General features: G+C 42.0%; 1 protein-coding gene across 2 annotated transcripts in view; it reads right to left on the bottom strand.

Annotated features, from left to right (window-relative positions):
• Positions 1 to 1235: 1235 nt before the first annotated feature.
• ero1b (endoplasmic reticulum oxidoreductase 1 beta) overlaps positions 1236 to 16552 on the bottom strand; it is a 32222-nt gene continuing 16905 nt past the window's right edge. The window contains exons 5-17 of one of the 2 annotated variants that reach the window (XM_071523352.1): positions 16402 to 16484; positions 14696 to 14769; positions 13228 to 13348; positions 12293 to 12339; positions 12205 to 12207; positions 11722 to 11733; positions 11597 to 11623; positions 8510 to 8602; positions 6647 to 6893; positions 5143 to 5212; positions 4125 to 4211; positions 3049 to 3182; positions 1236 to 2205 (exon numbers count right to left, since the gene is read on the bottom strand). In XM_071523352.1, the coding sequence (XP_071379453.1) occupies positions 2145 to 2205; positions 3049 to 3182; positions 4125 to 4211; positions 5143 to 5212; positions 6647 to 6893; positions 8510 to 8602; positions 11597 to 11623; positions 11722 to 11733; positions 12205 to 12207; positions 12293 to 12339; positions 13228 to 13348; positions 14696 to 14769; positions 16402 to 16484 (1059 nt within the window). In that variant the 3' untranslated portion in view covers positions 1236 to 2144. The remainder of the gene's footprint in view (positions 2206 to 3048; positions 3183 to 4124; positions 4212 to 5142; positions 5213 to 6646; positions 6894 to 8509; positions 8603 to 11596; positions 11624 to 11721; positions 11734 to 12204; positions 12208 to 12292; positions 12340 to 13227; positions 13349 to 14695; positions 14770 to 16401; positions 16485 to 16552) is intronic. The other variant, XM_071523351.1, reaches the window with a different exon arrangement.

The following is a 16552-nucleotide window of genomic DNA, read 5'->3' as shown; positions in this document are numbered from 1 at the left end:
AGGCCGCCCTGCTGCTGCCCTAATCCACTACGCCTCACTTTCACAGAGTCATATGAGGAAATTCCTCTCAATCATCCAAATAAATTTAGAAAATTTACAACGTATATGAAGTCCGACTGAGGCAACAATTAATTTCAAGGGAACCCAACGGCTCCTAGTTCTCATGCTTCAACTAATCTGGTCTGATTAACGTTGTGCTTTAAGACAACATGGCCAAAAGCTAAAATAATGCCAACGAAAACTGAGTTTTCACAAACACACACAGCAGCAACTAGAGAGGCAGACAGAGCAACAAACATTCATCCAGACAGGCGGATTCTCACACGCTAACACAGAATAGTTAGAAATGCAAAATAGCAAAAATCTGCTACTAGTGCCAAGCTCATGGTTAAGTATGGAATCAATCATAGTCCATTATTCAATAGCTGCAACTGCTGATCTACACACACACACACACACACACACACACACTCTGACACATGCATGCACTCACACCCACACAGAGGAAGAAACAAAACTCACCAGCCACTTTCACTATTTTATAGTGCCGATTTGTTGATTATTTGATCAACAAAAAATGAATCGATTATAATTTTGATAATCAAATCGTTTTACTCATTTATGAAGTAAAAATAACAAACATTTGCTGGTTAAAGCTTCACAAATGCTGAGATTTGCTTTTGGGTTTTTCTTGGCTGCTGGTCAGACTAAATAAGACATTTGAAGAATCACTTTGGAATCTGGGAAAGAATCGTTAATCAATGAGAATAATCGTTAGTACTAGATGTTCAGAGTAGAATAGGACACCAAATGATGGCTGCTTACCTGCTACAGTAACTTACCAGCCACAGCCAAAATATACCAGCATGTGGCTGGTGGCAATTTCTCACCCTGCATGTGCACGCACACACACATAAAACACACACACACACACACACACACACACAGACACACTATCTAGCTTACTGACAGATTACGCCTGAGACGCTAAACAAAAGCAGATTGGTCCAGATCCTCAGGCATTGATCATCATTCTCTCTACAGAGGGAGAAAACAGGAGACAGAGGAAAAGGAGAGAATAAGAAAACAGAAGAAAAGCCCACGACACACAGCAGAGTCCTGCGTGGTTCACACACACACCAGAGTCCTGCGTGGTTCACACACACAGCAGAGTCCTGCGTGGTTCACACACACCAGAGTCCTGCATGGTTCACACAGCAGAGTCCTGCGTGGTTCACACAGCAGAGTCCTGCGTGGTTCACACACACCAAAGTGGAGTCTGAGCAAACGAGCTCCGTCCAGACTCGACCGCTAATGGCCGAGTCCTTCCTTGGGGAAAGAGTTCTTACAAGTCCTGATCCATCCAAATCTGGTTCTGACAAGTATTCAAATCCAATGTGACGCTTGTCGGCAGAAGTTGTGGTCAGTGAAGGAAGAAAAATGGATACTGAACAGTGAAGATGTAGCGATTTGAGAAAGTTTCCCCATCTGCTTTACCTCAAACATGTTGGTTCCTGTCTGCCCTGCTCCTTTACACACTGCCTGTCATCTGGATCCATGATCTGAATACATTTTACTGAATACAGAACATGTTAATCTGTTGTTACCAGGCTAACATCAGTCCTTCCAGTCACTGAGGGGTTTGGTCACTTCCATCATCAACATCCACACTGTTAGGAAGGTGTTGAACGTCACCAACACACTCCGTCAACCTGGGACTTTTCCATGTCAGCTTCTTAAGACCCAAACCAAAGAGATAAAAAAGATGATGTTGAGATCCAAAAAAAGTTCCAAAACAAAGAAATCACAAAATGTTGGGGTCAAAAGAGTTTTGATTTAGTCACCTGCTAACCATTTTGACAATTTTGGGGGTAAAAAAAAAAGTTTGTGGATGATATTTTCATGACTTCAAGACTATTTTGACAAAGGCAATAGGCTGAAAGTTACCGTTCAAGATCTTTGAGACCTTGGTGTTAAACAAAAAAGTAGGGGGGATGTTACAGGGAAAACAGAGGTTTAATTGGGTGGGGGGGGGGTTCAGTGTTGATCCTGATGTCCCTGAAAAAGGCCTTATTCTGGGCTAGGATAAGACTATTGCAGTTCCCTGTGGGCTGGTGCCACCTGCTGGCCAGGAGGAGCGTCTGTTACCTCTTCTCCTTCAACAGAGAGCGGAAACTGTGCAGCTGCTGTATACTGGTGGACAACCTGAGAGAGAGAGAGAGAGAGAGAGAGAGAGAAACATGTAACAAGGCCTATGTAAAACCAAAACTGTCACATTGTCAAGTGTGTGTTCCCTGAATCCAACCGATCTTCAAGTGTGTGTTCCCTGAAGCCAATTGATTGTCAAGTGTGTGTGTTCCCTGAATCAAACCGATCGTCAAGTGTGTGTGTTCCCTGAAGCCAATTGATCGTCAAGTGTGTGTGTTCCCCAAATCAAACTGATCGTCAAGTGTGTGTTCCCTGAATCAAACCGATCGTCAAGTGTGTGTTCCCTGAATCAAACCGATCGTCAAGTGTGTGTTCCCTGAATCAAACCGATCATCAAGTGTGTGTTCCCTGAAGCCAATTGATCGTCAAGTGTGTGTGTTCCCTGAATCCAAACGATCATCAAGTGTGTGTTCCCTGAAGCCAATTGATCGTCAAGTGTGTGTGTTCCCTGAATCCAAACGATCGTAAAGTGTGTGTTCCCCACATCTTACTGATCGTCAAGTGTGTGTGTTCCCCGAATCCAGCTGATTGTCAAGTGTGTGTTCCCTGAAGCCAATTGATTGTCAAGTGTGTGTTCCCCAAATCCAACTGATTGTCAAGTGTGTGTTCCCCGAATCCAACTGATCGTCAAGTGTGTGTTCCCCAAATCCAACTGATCGTCAAGTGTGTGTTTCCTGAATCCAACCAGTCGTCTAGTCTTTGCTCCTCTCCTCGCAAGACAAAAACTGTGAAAGCCAGTGTGTGCTGTCTGTTGAGTCGTGTAGTGTGTCCCTATCTTTAGCTAGAACTAGCCGTTCTATAACGGATCCCACAGTAATACTTCAGAAACTTTCTTTCTACCTGCTGAAGCCGTTCAGTAAGGCCACGATCTCATGTCTCGTCAGCTGGAAGCCCTTGGAGGGACTGTGTTCAGGGAGGTTCTTGATCTCCTTCTCAGAGAACAGGATCTTCAGAGCCGTGCCCAGGCCCTGAGTCTGAAAACAACACACAGGACGGACACATGGAGGTCAACCTGCAGTCACTTCAGGATTTTACTGATCAGGTTTAAAGAACGGCCAGGTCCTTTAAATGGAGAGCAGATCTGCAGCCACTTCGCTCTCCAAACAAAAGCATGAACCAGAAGAACATATTCTACCACCAACTGTTGCTGGACATGTTTTTCTTCTGGTTCTTTAAATGGATAGCATACGAGCAAAAATTCACCTCATCATTTATCATTTTTATCAATGTACAGAATATGATAATAGTTTTGTACTCCTTTTTTCTTTTCCCTTTTTTTCCTTTTCTCTCAATTGTACGGTTTGGTGCCACTAGATGGGGCAATAAATGGCAATCAAATATATATATTTGTTTTTACTGTAAAAGTAATTTAGACTCAGAAAACTTTGTCTATCACAAGCAAAATTGTCTTTGATGTGGCTCATAAATGACATACCACAAAAACAAATAAACAGACATAAGGGTTAAAACATACATAAGATTAGAGGTAAAAGAGTAAAAGTGTGTGTGTGGCAATGTGCAAAAATGACAGTGTGCAAAAGCATTTTGCATACTGCCTAGCCCTGTAATATTGAATAGAAGAAAAAAAAGTTTTACGTTTTGAAAAACTGAAATGTAGGTGTGTCTCTATTGTCCAGCTGTCACTGCTTAGAAGGATTTCTTTAGCAAGTTACTTTACTATCCTGTCATGAACAGTGTGAAACTATCATCATGATCAGAATTACATCAGACCAAGCAGTAGACATCTTTATGCAAATACACTTATGCTCAATGTGTTTATTCCAACCGATTTTATGTACTTGAAACAGAGTATTTGGAATATCAATTGAAATGTACAGATATTTTGCTAAAACCCGTAAGAGCAAAACATACACACAGCCCTAAATATAACAAGAGAGAAACAGTCAATGTCCTACCTGCAGTTTTCCCCAGAGTCGACACTTACTGCAGCCCACACAGTCCATGATCCGAGAGATGTTTTTAAAATGGAGGCGGAATTCCTCCTGGGAGAAAAGAGACGAGACGAAACGAGACGAGACCGTTCAGAGCTTTCTGTTTACTGTGGAGATGAGAAGTTCAGACATATTCCCTAAACCCTAACCCTCATACTGCACATATAGAAGAAAACAAAAGCAGCCACCTCATTCATACCAGCTGGCTTTCAGTTGCTAAAGTATGTTTAGGATTTCTTCATATCGTCTGAAAGGTTGAGACTTCTGGGTGTAGGAATGGGACGATCGCCTTATCTCATGAATGTAGACAAGAATTTAAAAATGTCTTTACAAAGTGACAATAATATAATTTGGATGGAGAGCTTGTGAAACTGATGGTTAAGAGTCTCATTAGTGATTACTACAGCAGAATAACATGGAGCTGATATCACCATTCATGTTCCTGACACAACAGACGGACTGACACATTTTTGTATTGCGATGTATTGAATTTCAATACATATTGTCCCATCTCTAGTGTACTGCTGTTTAAATTAGGGAACAAATACAAATACAACTGTTCTCTATCTCGCATACACTTCCCGTTTCTTGTCTTGTTTCTACTCTATTTGAAGTATTTGTCACAGAGTAGGGCATCGTGACAGTAACATGACACAGTTTGTACACACACACACACACACACACACACACCCCAAACTGAGCCAGTTATACAGGCAGCCCTTGTTAAAGGATTATGAAAGAGGGTTAGTCTGCTTTTGTCATGCTGCCTCAAACAGACACTGAAAGCATCTGAAGCTGATAAAAATAAATCGAACTGTTGACCCGTTCCTGGCTTGTTTGCTTCACTGCTCATGCAAAGAAAACAGACAAACAGCAGGAGCGAAGGCACCTGCTCCGTCCCACTGCTAAAAAAAAAACACATGGAAACCAACCCTACTGTCTCCTGAAAACACAACATGTCAGATGATACTCTACTATTCACCTTTAATGTTTTGGCTTCCAACTTGTGGCCGGCGAACATGGACTTCTCATCAAAGTGCATTGGGAAAGCTCTGGAAGACAAGTGGAACTGTTAGTTTAATACTTTGTAATGAAGATATGAAATGGCATTAAATATCTTTTTTTTTTTTTGTTTGTGAGTTTTTTTGGTGGAAATTAGCATGTAATTGCACATATACAGTGGTGGGGAAAACATACAAAGTAAATGCAAAACAGGAAAATAAATGGAAACTTTTCATCCATGTGCGACTTTGACTGCCATCGTTCCCCTTCCGACCTTTGTCAAAATTTTCAGATGTACAAGCTTTGTGTATATGACTACCCAACTATCAATAGTACAACATTGTTTAGCCTGTTATCTATAATACGTCTATAATACAATATAGTTGTATAAATAATTGTAAGCATGATCAAAATTAAAGATCAGTCGGCTGGGTTTCACTGAGGCTTTACCGACAAATGTAAAAACTATTTACTCAAAACTGAACAGGTTTGGATTCCAGCTCAGGTTTTGCGATCACATCTCTACCCACTGAACTGTTTTCCTTCTTTGGAGCTGAAACTAAATCTAAGATCAAGGAGATTTAAAAAAAAATATATTGCCCACCCTCTGCCTCCACCTTTGTGCCATTTTATATAGAAACCGAGACCTTCTGTTTGTGTGTCAAACACGTTTTCCCATTTCAAAATTTCCAGAGGTGAATTTTTTTTTTAACCTTTATTTAACCAGGTAAAGTCTCAGATTGCAAAAGAGATTTTAAGTCTTTTTTTTCAAGAGAAACATGGCCAAAACAGCAGCAACATACATAAAGTTACAGATAATGTGCAGATCTTTGCTTTTATTGATGTGTTTGTTTCTTCTGTTTGTCTATAGGTGCTTTTAGGAACCTTGCTGTATGTTTTTATTTACTAACATCTTTGTATGTTTTTTTTCTGCATGTGGAATGCTTTGTCTTTTACGGCTGCAGCATGGGTGAAAGGCCAAGCCAAATTTTCCACTTTGTGGGTCAATAAAGTTAATCTTGAATCTTAACAAGGAAAATAAATTATAAAATGAAAAACATTAAACTATATAATGTCAAATACTACACAAATTCTTGACTGGATTTGAAGGTTTTTGTTCTGCTGACAGCGGCTGGACAACATGACTGTCAACAAGACCGTATCACTCTACAGTACTATAGTCTAAAGCAGTGGTTCCCAACCCAGTCCTCAAGGACCCCCTGTCCTGCAAGTTTTTATTCCATCTTTACTCTTGCACACCTGATCCCACTGGGGCCTACACACTTTCATGCTGCTCTGTTCAGGTAGATCTGTCTCTACCAATCAGCATTAAGACCTTAACTGGATCAGGTGCGCAAGAGTAGAGCTGGAACCAATACTTGCAGGAAAAGGGGTCCTTGAGGACTGGGTTGGGAAACACTGGTCTAAAGTACTTTAAATGATCAAATGAATTTCAAAGCCTTTGCTTCATGAGTGCGTCTCACTTGGTCTCGTTGAAGACCCGCAGCAGCAGCTCCTTGGTGGCTCCGTCCTCCTGGGCGTTCCCGGTGTACAGGTTGATGAAGGCGCGTTCGAAGTAGGGCGCCACCTTGGAGAGCGCCCGCAGCTCGATCAGGTACAGGAAGTACAGGTTCTTCAGGCGCCGCGTGCCCTCGCCCTTCGTCTCCGCCGGGTCGAAGCGCTGACGAAACTCCTGAACGTTGGGGCCCCACACCGACTTGCCCCACCCCTCTGAGGAGGCCAGGTACAACACAGCCATCTTACTCCATGACACAGTACTCCACCGTCACAGTTTTACATTTACTGGGGGACGTTTAGCCAAGGCTCTTATCCAGACACACTTACAATGAGTATGAAACTAAAAAAAAAGGTTAAATTCCTATATCACCAACAGTACAAGCAATCAGGCATAATGGCGGGCCGAGAGTCTGCAGGTTTTCATTCCAACCAAACACTACAGCAGCTAAAATAACTAATCTGATGTGAGGAATGTGTGCTGTACACTGCTCTATGTTGTGAATTGTATTATTTAATTTTTCTTTCCATTGTAAATTTTTGTCCTTTTTAACCTGATTATCAGCTAATTTATTATTTTTGAGTGATATTTTATCATTAGAATTATATACTGCCATTTGTTTGATTTGGGGGAGGGTTCAGTTGTTATGTACAATGTGTTAAATGTATAAAATCAATAAATAAATGTTTACAAAAAAAAACAAAAAAAAAAACACTACAGCAGCTGATTTCACTGGTTAGTTCCTCCTCTCTGGTTGAAGTCATGTTAATCAGTGAGATCACCTGGTGTTCTGCTGTGTTTGGTTAGAATGAAAACCTGCAGACTCTCGGTCCTCCATGGTACACGACTGCCTGTCCCTGCTCTATAATAATAATAAGAGGTACAGGGATCAGAGCCAAAGTGTCCTGACAGCAGATGCAGTCAAAAACTCAAACAAAAGCGAGTTGCAATTTTACTGCTTTTATGGCCAAAACAAACTAGCGTGGGTTTCATAGGTGAGAAAGTACACTGATGTGTAATAATCTATCCTTCGTTCACACTGCTGAACAAAAGAAAGCTTGTTAGGCATCTTATCTTTCTGCACTTTGTGCTGCTATTCACTTTCATGTCATCCCACTACTATAACTGGAGAGCAGTTTGTGTGTCCCTCCATGGAGGAGAGGAGAGGAGAGGAGAGGGGAGAGGAGAAGAGGAGAGGGGAGAGGAGAGGAGAGGAGAGGGGAGAGGAGAGCAGAGGAGACAAGGAGAGGGGAGAGGAGAAGAGAGGAGACAAGGAGAGGGGAGAGGAGAGGAGAGGAGACAAGGAGAGGAGGAAGAGAGGAAAGGAGAGGAGAGAAGAGAGGAGACAAGGAGAGCAGAGGAGGAGAGGAGACAAGGAGAGGAGAGGAGACGAGGAGAGGAGAGGAGACAAGGAGAGGGAAGGAGGAGAGGAGACAAGGAGAGGAGGGGAGGAGAGAAGAGAGGAGAGGAGGTGGTTATAAATTCTAGTTTACTGAATTGTATGTGGAGCGTTATGTATTATGTATTGTGTTTTATGTATTTTGCCTTAAACTTTAGAGTCGGCTGAATTTACCTGACTGCAAGACCAATTTACCTTCAGGTCTAATAAAGTTTACCTTGAGCCTTGAAAAATGGAGCAGTAATTGGATTTGAGTGCAGCACAGAAAACAATATCAAAAGAAATGTGGTGCCAAAAGTATATGTGTGAGGAGTATACTGTATGTGCTGCTGTGTTACTGAATGGGCAGAGCAAGGCACTAACAGGGTTAACATAGGCATGAAAACCAAAGACCGGTGTTGTGTGACTGGTATTTAAATGTTATTCTCCTACCGTCCAGCAAGTACTGAGCACACAGATGGATGTTGATGCTGCTGTGGAGGCCAGAGATGAGCCGGTAGAAAACCCTCTTCTCTAGACACAAGCCTGGAGAGAGAGAGGGAGAGAGAGAGAGAGAGGAGAGAGAGAGAGAGAGAGAGAGAGAGAGAGAGAGGGAGAGGGAGAGAGAGAGAGATAGAGAGTGAGTAAACATTCTCAATCACACTTTAGTTATTGCTCTGAATGTTCAATTAAAAAGTGGGTTGTGGCCAAACTCGATCTTGTTTAATTTGTTGTAAATCATCCTTAATCATAGATCTGATGCTATAAACAGCAACAATTAGTTTGTCCTCCGTCTCTGTCCGGACAGGCAGAAGTTGGACCTTGGCCTTTCTATTTGTCGATGCTTGCTCCAGCTGTCTGAGATTTGCATAAAGTAGACTTGAGCTCTACTTTTTGCCTCCTTCTCCTCGCAACGGCTGGAACTTTCTGACGCTCACCTTCCCACAATCCACAAAGTTTCTGTGCCGGCTCTCATTCCATAGGGAAAGCTGATGAACTTCACTGTTCAATGGACATTCACACATTCGCCTGCCAGCGCTGCTCAGCACTCAGCAGAGCACTATATTAACATTTTTGGCATTTAGCCGCCACTCTTATCAAGAGCGAAGTGTGAACACAACAAGCCTGAAGGACACGAACAGAGCAGTGTGTGTTTGATTAAAGCCATCGTACAATAGAGAGCCTAAGCCCCTCCCCTTCTGCTGTCCCCCATGGGACCTTATTTGGGAAAAAATATGTACGGTAGTCAACGGCGAGAGACACATAATTGTTTGATCCCGTTTGAATTGTGCCATGAATTACACATATGATGTTTTGTCAATTGAAAAGATCATTTTGCAAGTGAAGAAAGTGTCAGTTTGTGGTAAAACAGTAAAGTAAAGTTTAGTTTAGTGTTTCAGGCTCAGTGAACTACATCTCTGTCTCACCGACACCAACATGAAGGAAACATAGGAAACACACAGCATGGCGTTAACGTTAGCCCCCACTGTACTGAAACTATCCTGAAGCAGTTTAAACCCGTTCTGACTGTCTACCTTCCAGGTTGTGTATAATACTCCTGCTGTCTGAGAGGGACTGAGCTTCAGGCTCTGGGAGCTTGTGGAGAGAGAAAGTTATGATGTCACTTACGCCACTTTTGGGTGTGTCGTCTTTCTAATGACGTATTTTCACAGTCTGATACTTCAACAGTTTTACCACAAACTGCCACTTTATTGACTTGCAAAATTATCTTTTAAATTGCCAAAACATCATATGTGTACAGGATCAATCAATTATTTGTCTCTCCCCGTTGACTACCGTACAGATTTTTTCTGAAATAAGGTCCCATGGGGGACAGCAGAAGGGGCGGGGCTTAGGCTCTCTCTCCCAGTTGAGTGAGTGAACAGGGTTCAGTGTACCACTCATAACTTTACTGGTTTTTCCACCCTCAACAATAAAATTCTCAGGGAAACATTGAATTCTGATCCTTTTTTTTTATTTTTTAGGCAATATCAACACAGTAAATAAAGAAAAAAGAATTTTTGCATTATGCCTAAAAGCCTTTGAGTGACAGGTGCGTAGCGCAAAAACCAAAAAGGCAGATACTGAGAACAGAGAGAAGACAGCGTGTGGGATTATATTTCTTTAACAATATCAACGCAAAATTCAGTCCAAACAGATCGGTATCAAACTTTAAACTCATGGCGGCTGAATCATAGTTTGGGCTGCGGTCCAGCCTCTTTGTGTCACAAGAAAGGCTGCGTTTATGAAAGCTCATCTTCCCCGGAGCTCTGTACGGGCTCTTTGTACCCGACGGTCCCCCCCGGGAGTCTCCGGCAGCCGGTCTGTCTGTCTGTCTCTGCAGGAACACTTCAGACGAGGCGGAGAGGAGATAAAGCGGCCGCTGTTCTGTTCCGTTCTGTTCTGTTCTGTGAGACTCTGAGGCCGCGAACACGAGAGGGAATAACGTGAGAGATATTTTCAGAAGACCTGGTTCGGCAAAAATAGCTGCTCTACAGCGAGAAGTCTGCGGTCCACAGGAGGAACGATGCTGAGGAGGAGAGATCAGAGACGGAGCGGTGAGTGTTCTTCACCCCGGCTGGCTTCTGAGGGGTTTTGAAGCCTGGAGACTGTCGTTTGTTGGCGTTTTTGGAGCCGGAGCGGCCAAAGAGAGCCAGAGGGCGGAGCCAAGGTGGAGGGGGCGGAGTTTGGGTCATTCGCAGAGCCGCAGCTCAGCCTGCTATTGGCCCGTAATCGGCGACCTGTCAATCACTAGGAAAACAACCCCGTGTTTTATCTGTCATATGTGATAATGACACAATTATTTTGAAATTAGAAGAAGTGAAATTAGCTGCTGAGGCCAAAACCTCTTGTGGAAAAAATGTATAGACTTTATATTTTTAGCAGAAGTTGGGTTGTGGTCCAGTGACTTCATGGAGTTGGGCGGTTTGGAGTCTTTTTGGAGCCGGACTCTTTTTGGAGCGGACATTACTGCTGAGAGCAATCCAAGATAGACAGTAGCAAATTATTTTAATGAAAATGACAAAAATATTAGCCTGGTTCCAGACTCCTGAATCTCGTCCCTCCACTCTTCACATTTGGTCGAGCGATTCAGAGTCTGGTGTTGCTCTATTCAACAGCAATTTCTAGCTAGGAAAAACGGTCGGGCCAATCAGCACCTTTGTGGGCGGGACTTAAGTTTGAACCGTTCATGCAACGGTTTTTCATTGGCATTTCAGCAGAATAATGTTTGTTGAAATATCCCCTTAACCAACATATTGTGTTTGCAAAGACAATATTTCTGTCAAATACGACCGTCATTTTTGATAAAGTTAGTAAATACGTCGCATCAGTGTGACTGAAAATAACGTCAGAGTGGCCGGAAACGTCAGTCACTAGTGATTGGTTCGGGGAAAATCAACCCCCCCCCCCCCCCCCCCCAACACAGAAACCTAACATGGAGGTCAGACTGAATATTGGAGTGGGAACGAAATGGACATTCAGTCTGAATATCAGGCTACAGAAATCTAGGAAAAAGGAGAAAACATAGATAGTCGTTACCTTCGAGCCAGTTGTAGAAACCCTCTCCTGCACGAGAGAGAAAAGGAACAAAAGTAGAGCTGTAGTCAGTTCTTTAAATCACAACTAAAAATATATTGATCTGAAACCAGTTAGTTAACACTCACCATCATCGTCTCCTGAAGGAAGACAGAGAGGAAGAGAGAGAACAAAGCTGTTATATCTGTTCTATTAATACACACACACACACACACACACACATCTAGGAAATAATGCAGTTACAAACAACACACACACACACACAAACGTGATCTAAAAATCACAAGGTGCAAAGACAAGAGACAAATTAGATTATAACAGCAGACGGCCTGCAGCCACAGGTTCAAGTTAACTGAAGACATTTAACCAGAATTCCTAAATACACTTTTCAGAGCAAAGGCATTAAAAAAAACAGTGAAAAGTGGAGATTAAAAACACAATACATGAGAAATATTTATTATATTTACAGTAGAGACAGTCCATACTCAAAACTTGTGTCAACTTCATATCATCAAAAAAGAAACGCTGCTAAAATATCTACAATCTGCATCTTTACCCACAACGCACTTGGCAGGAAAGGAGATAAAATTTGAAATAAGTTTTAGTTTCACCTCCTGTGAACTGCACTGGGTCACTGGGTTTGTTACTAAAACTAAGTTGAAAGAGTGAGCTGTAAGTCTGGACTCTCACGATACTCACCTCTGGTCGGGGCCAGAGGGTTCAGAGGTCGGTACACGGACCTGGGCCTGTCATGGGAAACACATTTTATTAACAATATTGTTCAAGGCCCACAGATATTTTTAGGTCAAAGCTGCCAATAGCAAACATTTCAAAATCTTTAAATTTAACCATTTTCATGTCAAAAACAAAAATGCAAATCCAAGTATTATTCTTGTCAATAAAACTGGTATTAGTATCAGCCATCAAAAACCCATATCTGTGTAATTCCAATACTTTTCAAGATGTGGGAATTGTCAAATTCATTATCAATAGTTTTCCAGGCCTATGTAGTAACCCTGGATGTAGTGTGTGATCGAGTCACCTTTGCTCAAGTCTCAAGAAAAGTCCCAAGTCTAAATGTAGAGCAGCAAGTCAAGTCCATGTCATTAATGTCAAGTCTCAAGTCTAAATGTAGAACAGCAAGTCAAGTCAGAACAAATCAAGAGTCCAGTATCAATTTAATATCTTAAAGAAAACTAAATATCTAGGACTTTTCAATGCAATATGGTTTTAATAGGATAAAAACTTGGCAAGAGCATCATGAGTTTGATTTCTATAATCAGTTTCAACTTCAATAAATTCAATCATTCCATACAAATTCAGAAAACAGAATTTAAATTCAGTCGTATGCTGGAACAAATCTCATCACTTTCAATCTAAGTCATTTACACAAACACAAGATCTCAAGTCAAGACTTTAGAAACCTTTTCAAGTCATCAGAGTACAAGTCAGAGTCAAGTCTCAAGTCACCAGAACCCAAGTCAAGTCAAGTCTCAAGTCTTCTCTTCATGCATCAAGTCTCAAGCAATTAAAACTGGTAAGTCATGTGACTCGAGTCCCCACATCTGTGTGTGTGTGTGTGTGTGTGTGTGTCTGTATGTGTGTGTGTGTGTGTGTGTGTGTGTGTGTCTCACTTGAAGCAGTTCTCCTCGTAGATGCTGTTCCACACCCTCCAGGCTGAAGGACCCTTGTATCCGGTGTAGCGCTCCGGGTTCAGCAGCAGATCCACGTACTCTGCGTCTGGAGACGTTTCATCTGGAACACACACACACACACACACACACACACACACACACACACACACACACACACAGGCAGAGGATAAACACACTGAGCTGGACTGAGAACAGTGTTACATGCTACACACTCAGGGTGAAACGAGCCCAGCAGTCCCAAGGTCCAGGCTAAAAGGTAACTGCACGCTTTTGTGGTCAAAGTGGTCTGCAGGAGGCTCTTCTTTTTAAACACTTCTGAAAAAAATATTTTTTTGGTGGAAAAGTCATTTTATAAAAGGTTCTGTTAATAATGTTCTGGTTCTTTATTATACAATTTTTTAAATCTATTTTCTAGTTTCTTATCTGTATGGTTTTAAACCTGTTTTCACTCTTCTGTAAAGCACTTTGTAACGTTTTTGACAAATGCTATACAAATAAAGTCTATTATTATTATTATTATTAGTTTAGAAAAGCAGGTTTGAGGCCCGAAGGTCGTCGGTTCAAATCCCCGGACAGGCTGGTAAATCTGGGAGTAAATGAGAAATGCTCTCCCCTCCTTCAATAACAAGGAACTGAACACCCAGCTGCTGCAGTCGAGCCTCCACTTCCTTCAGACTGGGCTTCTACTGGAAAGTGATTTGAAAGTGTGAAAAACAGCTTGTGTGCCTGGTAAACCTTCACTGGATGAATGAAGGTTTAAAGGGGGGGGGGGGGGGGTATCCTAGGATGTGGCAATTCTTAGTATTTTTGGTGATTTTGGTACTTGGAGGTGTGAAGTAATCACAGTAAAAAAAACTGAATCATGTTACTCTGCCGTTTCCCCACAGTCACCGACTACAAAACGCCCTCTTGTACAAGCCAGTCAGATTTTGCTCCGCTTTCTATGTAGACGCTGGACTGTCTGAAATCGACCAATCAACCCTAAGAGGAGGGCGGGCCTTCCAGAATGGCCAGCCAATCAGAGCAGTAGCTAATTAGCATAAGAAGCTGCTTATGTAAAACAACCTATTTTCTTGTAGGTGGGAAACAAACACTGGGAAGTGAATACCTAAACGATTTTTACTGAAAAAAACTTAACAGATGTATTTTATAGGCACCAGGTAATTACATAAAATTGCTGAAAAAGCAAATGATACCCCTCCTTTAAACAAGATCAGCCAAAGACAATTTAATACAATGAATCTAACAAAAAAAATGTTAAGTGTCAAAGCAGGTGTGTTGCATCAGCTGTCAAAGGCAGAACACCTGCTGTGACATCACTGATTGGGGCGTGGCCAGAGGTGCGACACGCTCTAAAGCTTCAGCCCGTACAGAGCGTGTGAGAGACTCCTGTGGTTTAGTGTTGATTTGCTCTTTAACAGAGGACCGAGGCAGAGTGAGAACTCACCGTCCAGCTCACAGAAGTGGTCCTGAGCGTCGTCGTGCCGCGCCCAGTCAGCGAACGCCTCTTTACTCTGGTTACTGCAACACAACACAACACCAACTTTACTCATCCCACAGGGGAAACTGGGTCACTGCAGCAGGGAAGAACAGGATAATAATATGATAAATGAAACGTGCTGAAGATGGAGAGTCTTCATGAAGCTACTGTGCCATTCCTACTGGTGAGGAAGAGTTCTCGCTATGCCGACTCAAGGTGTCTGCAGGTTTCAGGAAGCCAAATTCAACAACTAAAATATAGAAACAAAGCTGCTAAACCAGCCGATTTCTGATGGAAAAGAGCTAATGAAAGTTTTGGAACTGTAAATGGGCAGAATAAGAAAAAAAGACAGCAGGAAATGAATGAGTTAAGAGACATAGAGTCCAACTGTGTGAAGTAAAGCAGACAAGATGCAGATTGTACTACTAATCCTGTTCTGGATTCATCTAAGACTCAACATGCAGTGCAAAAAAGAAAATTATATTGCATGGTAAAAAAAAAAAAGAACTCTAATAACGGGATTTAAGACATTTGAATATTTTTAAGCCCTTCAATTTAGATAAATTATAAGACTTTTGCAGACAGCTACCCTCTGCCTGTGGACAGATTTACAGATGATTCCAGGTTTGTAAATTTATAGTCCAGTAGAAGAGTGTAAATTGTAATGTAAATGGTGGACAGACACAGATCAGACTGCAGGGCAGAGAAGAAACAGTCCTAGCCGATGAATAGAGACACTGGATATATATTTTAGGGCTCCCACCATGGTCCTGATGTGAAGTTGCACGACTTTTCCATGACTTTCCATAAACTAAATCGGAGAGTTGGAGAGATGGAACCTAAAACTCTCTTCCTTCCTGGGGCCGGATTCACAAAACCCTCTTAAGAAAAAAAAAATCTTCTCAAGTGCCATTTTTTTCTTGACATTAGTCTTAAGAAAAAAAATAGGAAAAATGCTATTCTCAAAAACAGTTCTTATATATTTTCTTAACTTTCTTCTTATGTTTCTTCCTAAGAAAAAAACTTGGGAATAAATGGTATTCTTGAAATGAAAGTTCTCAAATTTGTTCTTGATTTTTTTCTTAACTTTAAGACGGCCCTTCACCTGTCTTAAAACTCCTACAGTGAAAAGGTAAGCCTCTAATATCATATATTTAAACACATTTTAGACAAGTAGGTTATAGTTCAAAGTCTTCATAGGTTCCCCTACACCTGTTTTTCACTCTGGTTTCTACTCCAGTTGGGCTGAAAACCATCTAATGCAACAAACGTGACTTTAAAAACTGGAAAATACATTCTGCTGTATTCCTGTAAAGCGACCCATTTGTAAAATTCTCTGATATTCCCTGACTTCACCAAAGAAAGTCCCTGCCTTTCCCTGTCTAGAATACAGCCTCTCAAAATCCCATGATATTTCCCAGTATTCCCATGAGCAGTGGGAACCCCGTAGTTCTGTAATTATAGCTCTTTACAGTGCAACAGGGTGGGGAACCTCCAGCAGCCTCCAGTCACATGCTGGTTAATGTTTTACCTGGCTGGCAGCGGGTTCACTGCCTCCCCCAGGCAGCCGTCTCATTTCCAGTCTCTTTTGCATTTTCAAAGCATTTGCATTCTGGCAGGTCGCAGAGTGAAAGTGTCAGAGGAAACAGGGAAGTGGAGGTCTGCGGTCTCACCTCAGAGTGCTGTTGATGGCTCCCAGTTCCTGCGCCTGTTCGCAGTCAGTCATGTCCGACATCGTATTTGCTGCCTGGGAGTACTGGAGCATGGAGGCAGACAGAGACTGACTTTTAGTGAAAGTAATAACCTCAATCATCATTGGGAGAA

Source organism: Centroberyx affinis, unplaced genomic scaffold (genome assembly GCF_046629955.1).
Source record: "Centroberyx affinis isolate AG114_WGS23_722 - 3 ecotype Tasmania unplaced genomic scaffold, CSIRO-AGI_Caff_v1 ptg001082l_1, whole genome shotgun sequence".
Classification (NCBI taxonomy): Eukaryota; Metazoa; Chordata; class Actinopteri; order Beryciformes; family Berycidae; genus Centroberyx; species Centroberyx affinis.
The sequence above is the reverse complement of the archived record's forward strand: the minus strand, read 5'-3'. Positions and strand labels throughout refer to the sequence as shown.